The sequence below is a fragment of the Muscardinus avellanarius genome (genome assembly GCF_963383645.1).
Source record: "Muscardinus avellanarius genome assembly, chromosome: 2".
NCBI lineage: Eukaryota > Metazoa > Chordata > Mammalia > Rodentia > Gliridae > Muscardinus > Muscardinus avellanarius.
In genome coordinates this window covers 73,407,384-73,426,158 of record NC_137787.1, presented here as the reverse complement: position 1 = coordinate 73,426,158, position 18,775 = coordinate 73,407,384, and the positions used below count along the sequence as shown (strand labels likewise).

The 18,775-nt window shown below is 36.4% G+C and overlaps 1 protein-coding gene across 2 annotated transcripts in view; it reads right to left on the bottom strand.

The window, feature by feature from the left end:
• Positions 1-18,775, bottom strand: part of IFIH1 (interferon induced with helicase C domain 1) — a gene marked incomplete at both ends in the record, with an annotated part of 62,972 nt that overhangs the window by 16,799 nt on the left and 27,398 nt on the right. For both annotated transcript variants that reach the window (XM_080688983.1, XM_080688984.1), the window contains 3 exons: positions 939-1,149; positions 8,154-8,374; positions 14,434-14,538. In XM_080688983.1, coding sequence (XP_080545109.1) covers positions 939-1,149; positions 8,154-8,374; positions 14,434-14,538 — 537 coding nt within the window. The remainder of the gene's footprint in view (positions 1-938; positions 1,150-8,153; positions 8,375-14,433; positions 14,539-18,775) is intronic.

The following is an 18,775-nucleotide window of genomic DNA, read 5'->3' as shown; positions in this document are numbered from 1 at the left end:
GACATCGTGTGTGTGTGTGTGTGTGTGTGTGTGTGTGTGTCGCTGGAGATTGAACCCATTGGGCATGCTACCGCTGAGCTATACCCTCAGCCCTGTTTTAGTTTTTATTTTGAAACAGGGTCTCCCTAAGTTGTGAGGGAACTCAATATAGGGTCAGCTGAGGTTGGCCTCAAGCCTGAGAACCTCCTGCCTTTTCATGGGCAGGGGATTAGCACAGCCCTATTTGGATTTGAAGGAGAAAATCTAACTATATGAGGCACGGAACAAAGTCTGGGGCTACTAATCATAAAATTATCCCTGTCAGATATTATCCCTTTTTACTAGATGAGATTCAGAATTCATAAGGTGGTAAAGTGTTAGGGAGTAAAACTCATACCCTTTTTTTTTTCTCTCCTTAAGTTCTCAGGATTACACACTTGTTCTTTAATAAAATATTTAACTTGGGGTGGGTAATTTTTTATTTCATTACTTAAAAAGCACACTATTTAAAGATTATTTTGTCTTGTTTTAACATGGCATTTAATTATTATAATTATTATTAGTAGTGGTAGTACTATTTCTTTTTTACTCTTTCTTTGCCTGTCTTCCACCTTCTCAACCCATCTCACAAAAGAAAAAGAATTGTATTTTTGCTCTGTGGAGAAGGCAGTTCTCTCAGGAACCACCAGCAAATAAAAATATTTTATCAGAAGTGGAGAATACAGTGAGTTTGACTTAGCAATGGTACTCCTATGCAGAATAAAGTAACTCAGTAAAAATCTTATCATCTTTAATTCTCCATAAAGTAGAGAGCTTTAATTCAATATTTCAAAAATGAAGGGCAATTTAAACTAAGACTAATTTTTATTGACATTTTAAAAATTATTTAATGAATACAGCCTCTGCTGCTATCATTAATATTATTCCTAATTCTTAAAAAAATAAACATTTTGACCAACCTGACAAGTGGACACCATCATCTTCTCCATTTTCCAAACTTAAGAGGGAATTTTCAAGGATTTGAGCTGTACTGATAATAACATCATTGGACTTGACAACTTCTGGAAATGATATTTTCAGCTGGGTGTCACCACTTAATCCAATAACACTGTACCATTTCTTCAAAAATGGCTTGAACTCTTTGCAGAAGAGCTGTTCAACTAACATTACCTTAAAAAGATGAATAAAAAAGTAAAAAGAAAGCCAGGTCTGAACCGAAGGAGTACTAATTAAAGGCTTACTACATGTGAATCATTAAGTATTTACAGTATTGGTTAATTAGGCATTAGGGCCTATCCACCATTCCTTCTTTTCCTTGGACAATAAACCTGTATTGCATGTTGTTAAGGGTAGACACTATCTGGAACACAACGGTGTTTAAAATATGGTTGATGACAAAGAACTCAAGTCTTAAGCACATATATCAAGACAAACCCAAATAAAACACAATGCAATAATTCTCCCAGAGAAACAAAAAGAAAGAAAGAAATACCAAGCAATAACAAAGAGAAAGAAACTGGCCACTCAGCTGGGTGTGGTGGTGCACACTTGTAATCCCGGCATCTGGGAGGCTGAGACAAGAGAATTGCTGTTCGCAGACAGCCTCAGCTACTTAGTGAGCCCTTTGCAACTCAGTGAGACACTGTTTAAAAATAAGAATAAAAAATAGGGCTGAGGGTGTAGTTCGGAGGTACAATGCCCCTGGGTTCCATCCCCAATACCGCAAAATAATAACAATGACAATATAATAAGAATAAGAATAAGAATAAGAATAAGAAGAAGAAGAAGAAGAAGAAGAAGAAGAAGAAGAAGAAGAAGACTAAACTATAGAGCTGGGGGCGTAGCTCAGAGGTAGAAGCCCCTTGGTTCTATCCCTAGTACCACAAAAAAAAGAAAAGAAAAGAAAAGAAAAAAACTGGCCATCCAATGGAAGGGTTTAGAAGGAATAGGAAGCCAGTGAACCATAGGCCAGTGACAACCTAAGTTGGAACTAAGGTTGGATCACTGAATCTATTTTTAACTTTTATAGCAGGGCCCAGCTGTGAACAGCAAGCAGAGTATTTTCCATTTGGTGTTACACTTCACAGGACCATTAGGAGTTGCTTTGTAGAGGTGATTTGTTCTTGTTATTTGTTTCTGGAACAGACTAAAGGCAATGTACGGAAAGGATTGGAAAGAGCCAGGAACCAAGAGAGAAGAGTAAAGACCCTGCTTAGCAGCATGAATGAGAATCCAGGGAGTGAACTACCAGAAGAGATTTCATGGTTGAGCAAAAACAAGACAGCAAAGTCACTTGGTGAAAAGAGGGGACATTTCCTTTTTTCCAGCTGACTCTGTATGGTGCAGTGTGTGCTGAAGGTGGTTGGGTTGACAACTCAATGCTATACATTATTAGTCACTCAATTCTTGGCACGGGGGAGAGAGGAGCATGGCCAGCCTGAGGGTCATCCTAGGACCATGTATACGATGGAAGCCAAGGTTTATATCAGATGTTAAATAAAGAATTAGTGGGAAGAGTTTCAGGAGCAAGCATCAACAAATGAACATTATTTTTCTCACAATGTGATTACCTAAGGATGCAATCAGGGGATACCTTTCTGCTGGCTACGAAGTATCTGTTACTCATTCTTTTGCTTGAGGTGAGCCCCACTTATGTGTTAAATAAAAGCTGATTGATATCCTTGGCTGAGAATGGCAGCACATGAAGAACACCGCTTTTCATTATTATTTAGTAGAAAAGATGGAAGCGCCTAAGAATAGATGATTTTGCCGGGGAGAGCTAAAGTGGAATCCTTGAATTCCAAGGAAGAAAAATGGACTAAAAATCAATAATCAAGTTTGGTAAGCAAGAGAACATCGCCAGAGGGTAGAAAAAGTAATGAGAAGCTGTCATTCAGTGTTCGGTTCAAAATAAGGCCACTCTGGCTTATCTGTCACAAAATCACCTAAGATATTTGGAAAACACAGACTCCTGAGCCCCATTCAAGAACTACTGAATCTCAGGACCATCTTTGAGGATTGAGTCTGGAAATTGTCACTTTCATAAAGATCCCGTGTGACATTTAAGGCTTTAAAATGTGAGTGACATATCACTCTCTCTTTCTTCTACAAAGCCATGACTGATTCATTCTTCTGGAAGTATTGTTTTCATTGTGCAAGACAGAGAAGGAGGTCACAGGAAAATTCCGAGAAAAAAGAAGAAAAAATTCCTTTAGTGGAAAGAAACAGCATATCCTGGAGAAAGAAAACCAGCCTTGAAAAGAGCCATTCTTAATCCCCTGCCTCAGTGTGACTTGCCAGCGTCAGAATCCTCTAGGTCATCTCTATTTCCTCCTTAATAAAATGGAGATAATATTGACCTATCATAAGGTTATGAAAATAAATGAAGGAGCCAGTACCCAGAAAACTTTCTTGATAGACCATCTATGCTCTCGTTCAATCTATTGGGGATGGGGAAAGAAAAGAACAGTTGATTTCAGAACATAAGGGCTCAAGCTCATCTCAGCTGCTCCTTGGCTAGAGGACCCTTGACAGTGCAATAATAGTCAGAAAGCCTCAGTTTTCTAATGGAAAAAATGAGATCACAGTGATGATCTCACTGAGTAGCTGTGTGGTTTTAATGAGATAATGCACAGGAGGGTGCTTTATAAAGTACAGTCCAATATTAATTAATGATTATATTATCAACACACATCTCTCAGCTTTTTCCTAAACTACATTCATTGAGAACAGGATTTGCATTTTGTTTTTAAATACACTCCTACTGAAACACATAATTAAGAATATCTTCACCCTAGACTGACACAGCAACAATGAAGTTCTGCCCATAAAAGGTAACCCAAAACCTTCCAGAGAATCAGCATCCTCTCATCTGAAGAACAAAAGGAAGTTGCCACAGAAGACAGCAGGTGTTGGGGATCCTGGTACTCACTCTGGGTGGGCACTGATTTCCTACCGAAGGACACAGAGGAAGCCAGATGCAAGTCTGACATGGCTAATTGGGAGGTGCATGGTCCTCTTGGAGCCTTTTCTTGAGATGTGACAGAGTGCCTGCCAAAACTAATCAAACCCAACTGCTACCCACTTCTGCTGAATCATATGGGGCTGCATTGCAGCATCTGAAGAAACCTGGGATTTATCTCTCATGATGTTGAAGCCCTAAATAAAAAATGAAAAGTCTGGGAGCCTGGATGGCATTTTCATTTGTCCCTGTATTTATAGGCTATATCTTTGGGGAAAAAATGGAGGAAGGGAAATAAAAGGCATTAGGGAACAGGATTTCTAGATCAAAGATTACAGTGCCTAGCTATTGGGCTTAAAAGCAGAGCATAGGTTATGTTTACTTACGGGGCCAGAGATTTCCTGGCTCAACAGAAAATGAGTAAAACTAAAATTATTTTAGGATCCAAAGAAATGGGAGAGTAAACAATTATGATGTTTGGGGGTAAACAAAGGCAGGAGTGTAGGGGTTTTCTATTAATTCCCAGGAAAAAAGCAATAAGTACACAGATCAGAGACTCCAGCTATCCTCAGATGTTCACACATGCGATAGATATGAATAATGAGGGTAGATTCACATTTTTGTGTGTGGTACTAAATGTGGAACCCAGAGGCTTTCTACCTCCAGGCTATACTTCGAGAACTATTTTATACTTTATTTGGAAACAGGGTCTCACTAAGCTGCTGAGAGCCTCACTAAGTAGCTGAGGCTGGCTTCGAACCTATGTGATCCTCTTGTCTCAGCCTCCCAAGCGCTGGGATTACAAGTGTGCGCCACCACGCCTGGTTTGAATCCACATTTTAACATGGCTATAAATGTGTCTGGATCTAAATGGATGAAAAGATTACTGACTAGCATGAAATATGGACATACTGGCTGCAACTTCCAGAAATATTGAGAGAGTGAAGTCTTATAGACAAGGAGGTGCCTTAGAGATACACAAAAAACTGAGACCTGACATGACCAAGCAACAAGGATATGAAGAAGTAAGCATAGCTTTGAAATGTAGGCTTCAAAATTAATCGCACAAAAATAAGTTAAGAGAACTCTAACTCAAATGAAAAGGAACTGAGGATTTTGAGTTGACAGCAAGGTGCTGGTGAGTGTGGACGGAGGGCACAGGCTGTAAGTGTCAGCTCATCTCTCCACTGTAAATCTGAGACCACAGCTCTAGAATTCTGTCTTGCTTTGGATACTGTGTGCGTCCCTCACTCTGACACCTATGATCCTACATAAATATCTGTTAAGAGTATGAGAACTCAGAATAATGAAGGGTCTGGAAATCATATTATATGAATAACACCTAAAAGAAATGTAGATATTTTAGCCGCATGTGGTGGTGCACACTTGTAATCCCAGCATTTGGGAGGCTGAGACCTGAGGATGGCAGTTCGCAGACAGCCTCAGCTACTTAGTGAGGCCCTCTGCAACTCAGTGAGACCCGGTTTCAAAATAAAGAATAAAAAGTAGGGCAGGGGGTGTAGCTCGGATGTCAAATGCCCCTGGGTTCCATCTCAGACCCACAAAAAAAAAAATGTGTATATATTTATCCCAGGGACAAAAGGAAAAATATCCCAGGACAAGCAGAATGCTGGTTTCTCTTTGTGAAAGGAGGGTGTACGCGGGAAAGTTAAATTAACTCTGAATAACCACTGAGTGGATTGCAGAGAAACAAATGCCAGGAGCTCCCACAGATGGCTTCCTAAAGTGTCAATTGTTCAGAGGCTGGATGGGGCTGTCCGGCTAGAAGGGAGAGCTTCTTGATGCTAAATCACTCAACAGTGAGATAACTAGTCTACAAAGGAAGAAATCCAGATTTCAAAGGCTCCTTTGGACTTTATTAGCCTACGATCCTGTGACCAAATAGTGGAAGTAGGGAAAGTAGCAGTTATGAAAAATAACTGAGGCTGCCTGCTCTGGGAGAGGTGGGATAACTATCAAAGAGATAGATGACTGATAGGTAGGTAGAGGTAGAGAAGGAAGGAAATACCATGGAGAGGATCCTTTATAAAACTGAATTTGAGAAAGTGGCAGAATAGTTAAATGGTGTAAATATAAGTTGAGATAAAACAAATCAAAACAAATTAGTAAATGGAAAAACCTTGCTGGGCATGGTGGCAAATGCTTGTAATCCCAGTACTTGGGAGGCTGAAGCAGGAGGATTCCAGGTTTAAGGACAGCCTCAGTTACTTAGTAAAGCCTTCTGCAACTTAGAGAGACACTGTTACAAAAAAATAAAGAATACAAAAATCGGGCTGAGAATGTAGCTCAGAGGTAGAATGTCCCTGAGTTCAATCCCCAGTACTGTAAAAAGAGAGAGACAGAGCCAGAGACAGAGATAAAAACTTGATTTAAGTAACTTCAAATGTAAAATTTGGTGTTTTCTCTGGACCTGATTGCCTAACCTATTTTTTGGTTAAAGTATTTTCTTTCGTTATAAAGGAGAGGAGAAAGAATGAGAGAAAGAGTTAATATTTAATAACTAGACTCTTCGTTGTGGTGGTGGTGGTACTGGGGATTAAAATTCTACCTTTGAGCTACATCCCCAGTCCTATATTATTTTGTGTTGAAACAAGAGTTTACTAAATTGCTTAATGTGACTGTAAACCTGTGATCCTCTTGTCTCAGCCTCTTAAGTACTGGGACTAGAGGCATGCACCATCATGTTCCGCTATTATTAAACTGGTGTGTGTGTGTGTGTGTGTGTGTGTGTGTGTGTGTGTGTGTGTGTGTTACTAGGGATTGAATCAGGGACATTCTACTTCTGAAATGCTCCCCATCCCTATTTTATTTTTTATTTTGAAACAGGGCCTCACTAAGTAGCTGAGAACCTAACTAAGTGCTGAGGCTGGCTGAAAATCTACAATCCTCCTGTTTCAGCCTCTCAAGTACTGAGATTCAGGCATGAACCACCATGCCTACCTATTACTAGACTTTTACCACAATATAATGTAAACTTCAGAACACAATAATTATTATTTTGTTGATTTTATAGGCTAGGTAACTGAAGATGAAGTTACTAATTTGTCTGAAGTCAACCTACTAATGGATAGAAATAGAATTAAAGCTTATTCTAAAAGATAATGTCCTTTATAAAGGGAATATATAAAAGGCTATAGACAAATAAATTCTGATAACCATTACCAGCAAATAAATAGTGTTTTAATTGTTATAAAATTATGAAGGAGAATTTTTTAGACAAGCACATACACATGAAATGCATTTGGAACTACAGACAATCATTCAAATCATGGATTCTGAGTGTATTCTTTAGTACTGAAAAGCAGGTTGCAATTTAGTTTGGGCATAAGAGAAATCTAAAAATATAGGAAGTTATTTGGGCTATTGTTTTATATTCTGTAAAATAATACATGAGTATAGACAAAACACTATTTGTGGTTATAAAAATATACTCAATCTTATTCCACAAAATGATAAAAATGAATACTCCTATTTTACATATTAATAGTCATTTATTTTAATTAAGTTCAAACAACTAAATTTTTCTTTAGAGAAGAAAGATCTTCACTTATGAAGATGTTCTTCAAATACCTCAAGATATTAAGTATCAAAGAAAAACATCAGTCTCATTCAATGTAAATATATACCTCTATGTAATATATACCCATATATAATGTATATTCTATTTTCATTTTATATATACTATTTGAATATTTTTGCCTAATTAGATTGATATAGATAAACCAAATATTCATTTAACTTTCTCTTTATCTTCAAATCACATTACATATATTCTGGATAAAGAGGACTTGTCATCTTCCATTAGGGGTCAAGTGCTTTTAAAGAGACTCCAAATGATTCTAGATTCTCGATTCTCGAATCCAGGGATATTTTCAAGTGATTCACGATCACATATAGTAATTTAATCAGCACTGATGGACCTTAAAGTATCTATCCTGGTAATAATAACCTTTATATAAAAGTTCCAGCTAGCTCATTTAAGTTATAGTTTTAAGGAAAAATCTCATCTTAAGGTTTATCACTTAGTAGATACTCCTATAAAAACAAAGATTTTAAATAAAATAAATGGCTTGTTTCTCATTATGCCCACTTAAATCTGTGTGATGCATTGCTACAAATGCTATTATATAAAATTTCAGGATAGCACAATGAAAATGAGCCAACGATGACATCGCATGGGTTGTTCACATACCTTATTGACAAGAACCATCACTTTTCCAGGCTCTTTGGCTTGTTTCTTCTTGTCCAAGTGGTCCTTGGCAATGTACACAGCCACTCTGGTTTTCCCACTTCCGGTAGGAAGGCATATGATGAGGTTCTTCCCCTCCAAGGCCAGCTGGGCAACTTCCATCTGGTAAGGCCTGAGCCGCAGTTCTGGCTCAGGGGATGTTCTTTCTGCCACATGCTCTTCATCTGAAGGAAGTCAAAAGGAAGAAAAATAAGAGAAGGGATAATAGAATAAGACTAGGGAGCCTGAAAAATGCACACAGGCCTCTGGGGTTTCAAGTCCATTTCCTCTGTAGTCCAAACCAATGCATTTTCTATTTTCTATACCAGTGAGTATCAGTCCTCTGTCTTTGCAGAATATAACCCAAGCACCCTATCATGTTGGTGGCCTGGGGCATGATTGCACTCATGGAGTGAATTAATAGCACAAGAGCCTGAGGAAGGATCAACATGCAGAAGTGTTTCCTAAGAGTGGGCATAGCCCAGGGGAATTTTCAGAAAGAGCCATGGTGTAGGATTGGCAGTTATGGTTGCTAATGTGCCCAATTTCACATTTCCTTGCTTAGTTATTATTTCTACTTGTTTCTCTGAGCTCTTCCATTTAGAAAAAAAATCAAGAGGAACTATAAAAGTAGGATTCATTAGTCTTTGTCCTGTCTCTCTTTATTTTTATTATAAGGAAGGAATTACAACAGGTTCTGCTTTCCTTCATTTGTCAAAAAGTTATCTGGCAAGCCTGGTATGGTGGTGCACTTGGGAGGCTGAGACAGGAGGATCGCAGGTTTAAGACCAGTCTCAGTAACTTAGCGAGGACCTCAGAAACTTAGTGAGACCATGTTTCAAAATAAAAATAATAAAATAAAGCTGGGTGGTAGTTTAGAGGTAGAATACCTCTGGGTTCAATCCCCAGTACCACACTGAAAAAATATCTGACAACTAAATGCCAAGAAGCATATATAAGCCGTCATCCATTGGTATCTTTACGGGGTTTGTTTCAAGAGATCCTGTGGATAACAACATCTGCAGCTTCTGAGCCAGGCACAGTGGTGTATGCCTATAATCCCAGTGCTTGGGAGGCTGACGTAGGAGAATCACAGGTTGAAGGACAACCTCAGCAAGTAGTGAGATGCTCATCAACCTTGTGAAATCCTGTTTCAAAATAAAAATAAAATCAGGCCAGGGGTATAGTTTGGAGTTTGAATGCTCCTGGGTTCTATGTCCAGCACCTCCCCCCAAAATCTTCAGGTGCTCAAGTCTTATGTCCATGGCATAGCATTTGCATAGAGCCTATACACATTCCCTTTATATTTTAAATCAGATTACTTACAATTCCTAATACAATGTAAATATTGGGAAAGCCATTGTTATTTTGTTTCTTCTGGGCACAATGACAAAAATTCTGTATACGCTTTCTTAGTGCAAGCAAAATTGTTTTTAAAAATATTTTTGATCTGCTGTTGGCTGAATCTATAGATGTGGAACCTGTGGACACAGACGTTGTGTGTGTGTGTGTGTGTGTGTGTGTGTGTGTGTGTGTGTGTGTGTGAGATCATGTGATCTTCTTTCTTACATGAATAAATTAAGTTGTGCAGAAGCAATATCCAGGTATTAAGAGAAAAAAATTCCAACTTAATTGGTATGTTTTCAATTAAAATGTAAAAAATAACTCTGTTGGTTTAAACTATGTTGTGATTAATTTTTACATTTAGTTTTGAATTGTGACCCTTATTCTTTATATGTATATCACCATGTATTTATGCTTTTTCTGAAACCCCACACCATATATTACAAATTACACCATGTATTTATGCTTTTCCTGAAATCCCACACCATATATTACAAATTAACATCAATTCCTTCGGTCTAACGTGCTGGTAAAATATGTACTAATGTACATTAATCTTATGAAAGAATAAGTTTATCCTAACCTATATTTCTTTAGATGTAATATGTATTTTTAGAAGTGACAATACTTTTCTATATTAGCCAAGGGGAACATATCTGAAAATGTACATTTTACAATGTGGAATGCAGTTATATAAACATCATACTGATTTAAAAATCCATCTTATGCTTCATATAACCATGAGAAAAATACGACAGTACTTATCAGTATTTCATCGCACATGAAATGTGTTCTTTCTCTTATCAATGATTGCACTAAAACTAAACTAACATCATCCCATTAACTTCTAAAAACTTGCTGATGGCTCCATTTCAGCAAGTGGTTGGTTCTATTTTTGTGGGTTTTAGCTTGTTGTAATAGTACTATCTGAACAGGTAGGAAATTTCACACCAAATACCACTTAGGAAGAGTCATCTACAAACCTGGCAGGAAATTTACCTTCTGTACGCATGAGTAAAGACAGATGCAATGCATTTAAGCAATCATTGAATCATCTGCTGATTCATTTAATATGATTTTCATAAAAAACTCATAGAAAATTTTCTACATTTAAAACACATTATCCCAAGTTTTCCTTCTATGCTTGTTTTGAACACAGTATTTGTAAAATTCATCTTCTATAATGTTTATGGAAGGTTTGGATTTATTTATGAACATTTTCTCTACTCGATGGCCTTTAGGAGCAATGAAAATCCTAATATTTCATCTCAGTTAAGAGCATTTATCATCTAAACTTTTCAAAAGAACCAGGATATTTGCAAAAGAAGATGCATTTAAGCAGGGTTTATATCAAAATTGAAGAATTTACCCTTGCTATATTGCTATTTGATCTGGAAAGTTTGTAAACGTTATACATAAATTCACTGTTTTGAATTTCACTCTAGGTATATTTTTGCATAGATTTAAAGAAATAAAATGCTCCTCCCCTCCTCTCTGTCATATGTTTTTAATAGTCATTCTGTCCTTTTGTTTTTCATACTTACTACTATATCCTTGAGTAACAAAAAACTTCAAAAGAAAAACACATAGCAATTTTCTAAGTCTTTTCCCCAAAACCCAAAACCAAGTCAAATGAATAAAAGACCAACATCGGTCATGCATATTAGATATTCACTTTACAAATAAATTTAAGAAGAGGTAGAATGTTAAAGTGGCGACCATGTTCAAAATGTAACTCCAGAATCAAAGTCATGATGTTTTACTGATTCTTAACTGGTCATGTTCCACTATTCCATTCTGCAGTAAATATTTACTGGGTGCTTAGCATATGCTACGTACTGTCAAAACACAGCCATTTCCTCAAGAACTACAGTCTAGGGAGCTACACTGCTGCCACTGAAATATCTGGCTAGACAGATAGCTCATTAACCTTCTATATTTTTTGTGTCAAGACTAGGCGATCTGATGGGCAGACCCAAATTTAAAAGAGAAGCACATAGTGGATGCAGAAAAAAATTAGAGTTGGATTCAATGTAAGAACAGCATCCAAAGAAAAAGAGCTGGGCGAGTGCTAAATATTCAGCCTGATTCTTGCCTTATCACATCCTCTGACATAGGGATGGAAGAATTTATCCACACAAGCCATGAAAAGAGTTTTCTCTGTCACCAGAAGGAGAAAACTGGGCTGGTACCAATGAGTCAGGAGCCAATTTCTTTTATAAAATAAATGTTTGGGTTTTTGTTTGTTTGTTTATTTTTGGCTCTCCCTGAAAAGCAGAGTCAGTTAAATGCAGTAATAAAAATAGTATTTAAAATATGCACAGGCTTTGAATTACATTGTGCCCTCCCTCTAAAAAATAGTCATTGAAGACCCTGTCATTATAGTATATGATATAAATGGTCAAAAATAAAATTAAATAGGTTTTATATAATAATATTCTATTGGAACTACACCATGTGGCAAATTTCATTCTCACATTGATTTTGACAGCTGAGTTATTCTTGGAGAGAAAAGGTCTGTCACTGCATGTGTTTGAAATCGACAGTCTTCCTTTACCTATAGTATGCAACCACGGAAAAATACACCATTCCAGTTAGACAAATATTAATAGACATTACCTCCAATTACTTATTAATTAAAGGAATTACTTTCCACATACCAGGCCAATGTATAGTGACAAAATATTATCACTTTTTGTGAAGCCATTTACTCTTTGAAAATGGAAAATGGGGGAAAACACTTTCCTAATAAGAATATTTAAATTTTAAAAGTACCAGTAGTTATGCTTTGCTTTGGTGTTAATACTTCCACAAGGAACATGATATAATTGTGATGGTTTACACCCATGGTATTGATGGTCCAGTAAGTGACCTTTGAAGGAGGATGGATACGTAGAATAGCTTCCTTTTTTATGTCAATTTCAAAGGTTAAACTATAATCTTGACCAATGTAATACTTTTCAGAGATCCAATATGTGTCTAATGGTTCATCAGTTTACCTAAATCTTTTATTAAATTGATTTTTACTTCAGCTATAGCCTACACCTGAGGGTAAGGAATTTCATAATTTATCACTTCAGAATTTTACCATACACAATTCAAAGTAATTATTTGTTTTAAACACTGACCCATCTAGAACTTCCAGGGTACCCCTTAAAAATGTGTTTGCCTTAAAAAAATATTTGCCTTTGAAAGTGTATTTGCTCTTCAAAAGTAGGTTGCGTTTGGATTTATCACGTCTTTCATGCCACATTGAAGACTAAAAATCAGCAAATACATTTGCTAACAGCTTTAAATAGGCAATATGCCCTGCACAGGGAGGGTATGCTTTAAATATTTATTGAATGAATGAATATTGTTGAAAAATCCTTACTTAGACAAATAAAAATTAAGATGAGGTCCAGAAGCTTAAAACAACTGATAAAGATGTTAAATATTAGCTAGAGTATATTTTGAGATCTAGTAGCATCAATAGCTTGCAATGTAAATGTTAATTATTAAATTTAACAGTTTTATGACAAAGATAGAAAAACAAATAAAATCCACAGGAATAAGCACATGATGAGAACTTAATAAATACTAAACAAGTTGAGCAGAAAATAAATCAACCCTTTTAAATTACAATTAAAGTTATTACGGACATTTTGTGAGTTGGCTTTCCTCAAGCTAACTTGTTCTGAGTGATTCGGGAGTGTTATTAGGAGAAAGGGGCATATAAATAGCATATAGAAACAGAAGTAGTACAATCTTAAATTGTACTACTCACAAATAAAGAATTTGTTTCTTAGTTTGTCAGTTTTCCACTGTTTCTTAGCTGGCCACATTGCAAAGCATTTTTGTTTGTCATTTGCTAATTCTAATTATGAATTCCTTGGTACAGACAAATGTAGAAAAGTATATAATAGACATCAAATAGCCCACTGCTCATACTTAAAAGATATTTCTATTTTAGTTCAGAGTAATCATAGAATACATGGCATTACCTCTAATTTGAAATAATGTGAATCTATCAAATTGACAGGTGAGGGATTCTAACAAGAAGAAGCACTGATGAAGGTGTAGGGGTTGAGAAAAGCCACTCTCATTTATTGATGGTGTGGTATACAATCAACATGGAAAGCAATTTGGAAAAGGCCTAGTAAAGCTTTCATGGAGTGACCAAGATGTATTATAAGCTCACCTCCTGGTCAAGAGCTATGTGCGCTAACTGAGCTCAACTCTGTATGTGATTTCTAGATATTTATTTTAAGAGAGATACCTGCAGGTATCTAGAGTCACATTTCTCTTATTGACATTTTTATTTAAAATGTACTTTAATAAAAATAATACTTGGAGCCGGGCGTGGTGGCGCACACTTGTAATCCCCGCACTTGGGAGGCGGAGACAGGAGGATCGCGCAGGTTCGAAGCCAGCCGCGCATGCTGGCTTAGGAGACCCTGTTTCCAAATAAAAATGTAAAAATAGGTCTGGGAGTGTAGCCCGGAGATAGAAGGGCTTCCAGGAACCCCAGTACCACCAAAATAATAATAATAATAATAATAATAATAATAATAATAATACTTGGGAATAGATAGATACCAAATAGCATAGAGAATTGAAGTGCAGTCAAATTACCTGGAACAGATCTCCTAAATAAAATAGATGAAATGATGTTCTGACATGTGGCATATCCCAGACCCAAGAGACACGAACAAGATCAAAATTAGAGTCAGGTTCTAAGACTTTTCTAAGTTATTCAATTAAATAAAGTCAATGGCAAAGTTCCAAAATGACTCACTGTAGAAAAGAATTGCCTTAATTGCATAAATACATCAGGGAGGGTATGAACAGCCCCCATGCATTCCACTATATGGCGTCTTATTTCACACTTTTTAAGGTTTACACAACAGTTAGGCAGTACCTGAATCACTTCCCATGGTGCCTGAATCACTGCCCATGTTGCTGTTATGTCCAAGACTCTCATCTAAGCAGCTGACACTTCCTTCTGCCAAACTTGTGTCTGATTCTGCAAAGGAAAACATTTTAAAATATTTTTAAAATATTTCTGAGAATAAACGTATTTTAACTGCACACCTCTACAGCACACAGTACATACAGTTCAATATAAGTGGAGAAGGCACACCCAGACAATTACAAATAAAAGGTAAGAGTTTCTGGCAGGCAACATTAAAAAAAATCCACTATGGATGAGCAGCTGCTGGATAGTGACTCAAACACATATTACCTAAAGTGCTATAATCCAATATGAGGACTAATGCAGATTCTTAAACGCTGATGACCTTCTCCTACCCTCTACATGTACATTTTGCCCCCCCCAAAAAAATATCTGAGTTTGATAATGGCTTCTAAGCAAAACATGGTATGTAGAAACCACTGAACTATTTTAATGTGGAATAGTAGAGAATCAATAAGATGTAAAAGTTAATAAAATGCACGGATCTACTGATTAGTTATAAAAAACAACTAGATGATACACATGAATTTAAAATCTCACGATTTAAAATCTACGTGGAATTTGCTCAAAAAGACTATTATCAAAGCCTGGCATTTCAGTTGTCCTGGAAGCTTATGCAAGGTTAGAAATAAATGTGTTTTTTTTCTATAATTAAATTTAGCCTCCCTCAAAGATTTGCAGTTCAGATGAAATCTAAGTGCACACCCTTCACTTATCCTTGGTTTTCCCTTTTCAGGATTCAGTATCATTTTTCTTTGAAAGTCTTCTTTCCCTCAAAAGAAGAATTTCTTCAATATACTTTATTTCCAAAGACTTATGTAATCTCGTGCTCAAGGGCCTACACTAGTTAACTTGGTAAAAACTGGTACACAGTGAAATTCACCAGGTGTCGTATGCATGTGTGTTGGTATCATTTAGAATCTAATTATAATGCATGATTACGATGCACCAATAAAATAGCAAATAAAATCAGTCCATGGTAGTTACTGACACTGATTTGGAATCAGGACTTGTGAAATTTGCTATTGGCATTGGTCTGCCCCTAGTTTATTTAAAATGAGTCTAATACAATTCACCTTATAGGATTTGATAGTCATTAAGTAATAAAAGGTACAATAAGCTCTTGCACATTGCTTATTTGGTATTTGCTGGTGATTAGAAAATAAAAAGAATCAAGTAGTTGGTATATTACTAAGGACAGGCATTCCATTTAAAATGTTCTTATGCTTCATGACATTTCATAATATTTACACTGATTACATAATCATCTCAACCTAATTCCCCCCCATGCACTAATAGAGTATATTAAGATAGCCTTTAGCTATTTAGAATTACTCGAGTGTCATATATTTAGGGCTGAAAATAAAAATGATGAAAACCAGACACATAGCATGTTACAAACAAAATGTATCCAGAAAGAAATTATATACAACTCAAAACTATAAGTATGCTGTTTTTTGTTCAACCAGTTAACTTTTTCAAGTCTTTTTTTTTTTTTTTTTTTTTTTTTTTTGTGTGTGTGTGTGTGTGTGTGGTACTGGGGTTCCTAGAAGCCCTTTTACCTCTGGGCTACACTCCCAGACCTATTTTTTTATTTTTGGAAACAGGGTCTTTTAAGCCAGCATGGCTGGCTTCGAACCTGTGCAATCCTCCTGTCTCCGCCTCCCAAGCGCGGGGATTACAAGCGTGCGCCACCATGCCCGGCTTTTCAAATCTTTTTAAGGGTGTAGTTTGACAAGTTTGATAAATGTATACATTTCTGTAATCACTATCACAATTAAAACACTCGCTCACCATGAAGTCCCTCAAGCCTCTTTGTAGCCAGTGCTCTCCTGCCCGCACCTCTCAGCCAATGATCTGGTTTCTGCCCCTATCATTTTGTCCTTCCCAAATGTCACATAAATGAATTCATGCAATATGTAATCTTTATGTCTGGCTTAATTTAACTTAGCATAAATGTGAGATTTATTTATGCTGTTCTGTGTGTCAGTACTTGCTTCATTTTATTGCAGGGTAGCGTTCCATTGAGTATCTCTTTGTTTTGTCTGTGACATCTTCTGTCCAATTTGGTTAAGCCTATTTATATTGGGAGATATAATGGGATTTCAGCCAATCCTAATCAAATATGTAAGCCATCTTTCCTAAAGGTTGAAAGAAAGCCGATAAGAAAGTTGTAGACAAATTCTCAATGGACATGCGTACTGTTTAAGTATATTAGCACAACATAAATATACTAATGTGAAAATCTGTGCTTATCAGTTGTCGTAGATTAGCTCTAAAACTCAGATTTGAGGAATCCCTTATGATCACACGGGAAAACCTGTATATCTCGCTGAGAGGTTTTAAATATGGCACTTTGCAATTCCCAGAGGTATGTCTTGTTAGAAGCTCAGAGGCGAGTGTGGGATAGAACTGTCAAGTCGAAGAGCGTTTTGGGCAGATGCACTGATGAAAAGAGAATATGATTTGTAAGGAAAAGGCAAGGTGTAAAATGAGATAGGGAAAATGTCATTGCAAGGATAATTCTAGATCTAGAAATATAGGCCAAGATTTTTGAGGCAAGAAAAAGTAAATTTCAACATGCTTTACATTTGTTGCTTTAAATGTAGGATCGAGAACTGAAGAGAATACCAAAATTACTGAAAAATGTCAATAAATATAATCTAAAATCTAACATTGGTATCTTTAAGTTTATCACTAAGTGTAATAGAAACGAAAATTATGTTTGATTTTCACTTCATTTTCTAATCACTAATAGTTGAACTATGATCTACCATTTGGAGGTAAAGTCAAGAGTTCCCTGAAGGTTTGTTCACATATGTGTAAGTACTGGGGGAGCATTTTTTACAGTGTGCACAAATAATTTATTACTAATAAAGTTGCTACCAAAAATAAGGTATTATCAATTAAGTTCATTTTCTAGATTATTACAAAATCACAATTGAATCTGCAATGTGTCAGGAAGACTCTGAGTTCAAAACTTTCACAGATGTAAATTATGGTTTAAGCATCAACATTTTCTGTGGTCCATGTCCATTATCAGCTTAATTTTATAGGGAGAGGACAGGAATAAGAGGTTAATTTATCCAGATCACTCAGCTATGGGACAGACTCCCCACTTCTGAATTCAAGTCCTCTATCCTAGTACTCTTAATCCAATAACAAACATGACCAACAATTTGTGTGAAGTTCTGTAAACAAGCAAGCAATCTCATATCTATAGTGTTAAGTGAACTAGTGAAATGAAAGTTGCTTAAAAAAAACCAGCAACAGAAATTTTCCTTGTAAAGCCAGGTTTCATATTAAAATTAAAAGACAAATTGGAATTTATCTTTCCAAGAAAAAAAGAATTTAGAAAGATGATGGTGCTTTCTAACATCTCTGATTTATTAATAGACTCTCATTAACTTTGCATTTAAGAATTCACACTAGCCAGGCGTGGTAGCATACGCTTGTAATCCCCATGCATGGGGAGGCTGAGACAGGAGGATGGTGCAGGTTTGAAGCCAGCCTCAGCTACTTAGTGAGGCTCTCAGTAACTTAGTGAGACCCTGTTTCCAAACAAAATAAAAATAGGTCTGGGAGTATAGCCCAGATGTAGAAAGCCTCTGGATTCCACACCTAGTACGCCCCCCACACACACATGCACACAAAATCTACACTAATTTTGCATACAAATGAAAAAGGAGCACTTCTATCCTTGCAGTAAAATTTATTGCAACAATTCTGCTAGGGATTATCCTGAGAATTAAAGAGTTTACTGGTTGTGGTTGTACACACCTGTAATCCCAGTACTTGGGAGGCAGAGACAGGAGGATTGCAGGTTGGATGCCAACCTCATCAATTTATCCAGGCCCTCAGCAACTTTGTGAGACTCTGTTTAAGGATTAAAAATTAAAATAAATCTGAGGATGTAGCTAAGATGTAGAATGCTCCTGGGTTCAATCCACAGCGTCAACAAGAAAAAAAAGGAGAAGAAAGAGAAAGGAAGGAAAGAAGAAAGAGAGAAAAGGAGGAAAGGAGAAAAAAAGAAGGAAGAAAGGAAGGAAAAGAAAATTCTCAATTTCTTTGTCATTTTAAGACTATATTATAAATCTCCAGCTTCTTCACACAAAAATAATTTAGTTTCCTAGGCAGCAAATTCTTATGCATTTTGATTTTTTTGCTTTCTTAGAAATAGAAGAACTAAAAGAAAGAAATTTAATAATATAAGAAACATATTATATATCCTATAACAATGAAAATATCTTCCCCACAGGTTTTCCTTCTGCATTCACTTAAAAAAGTC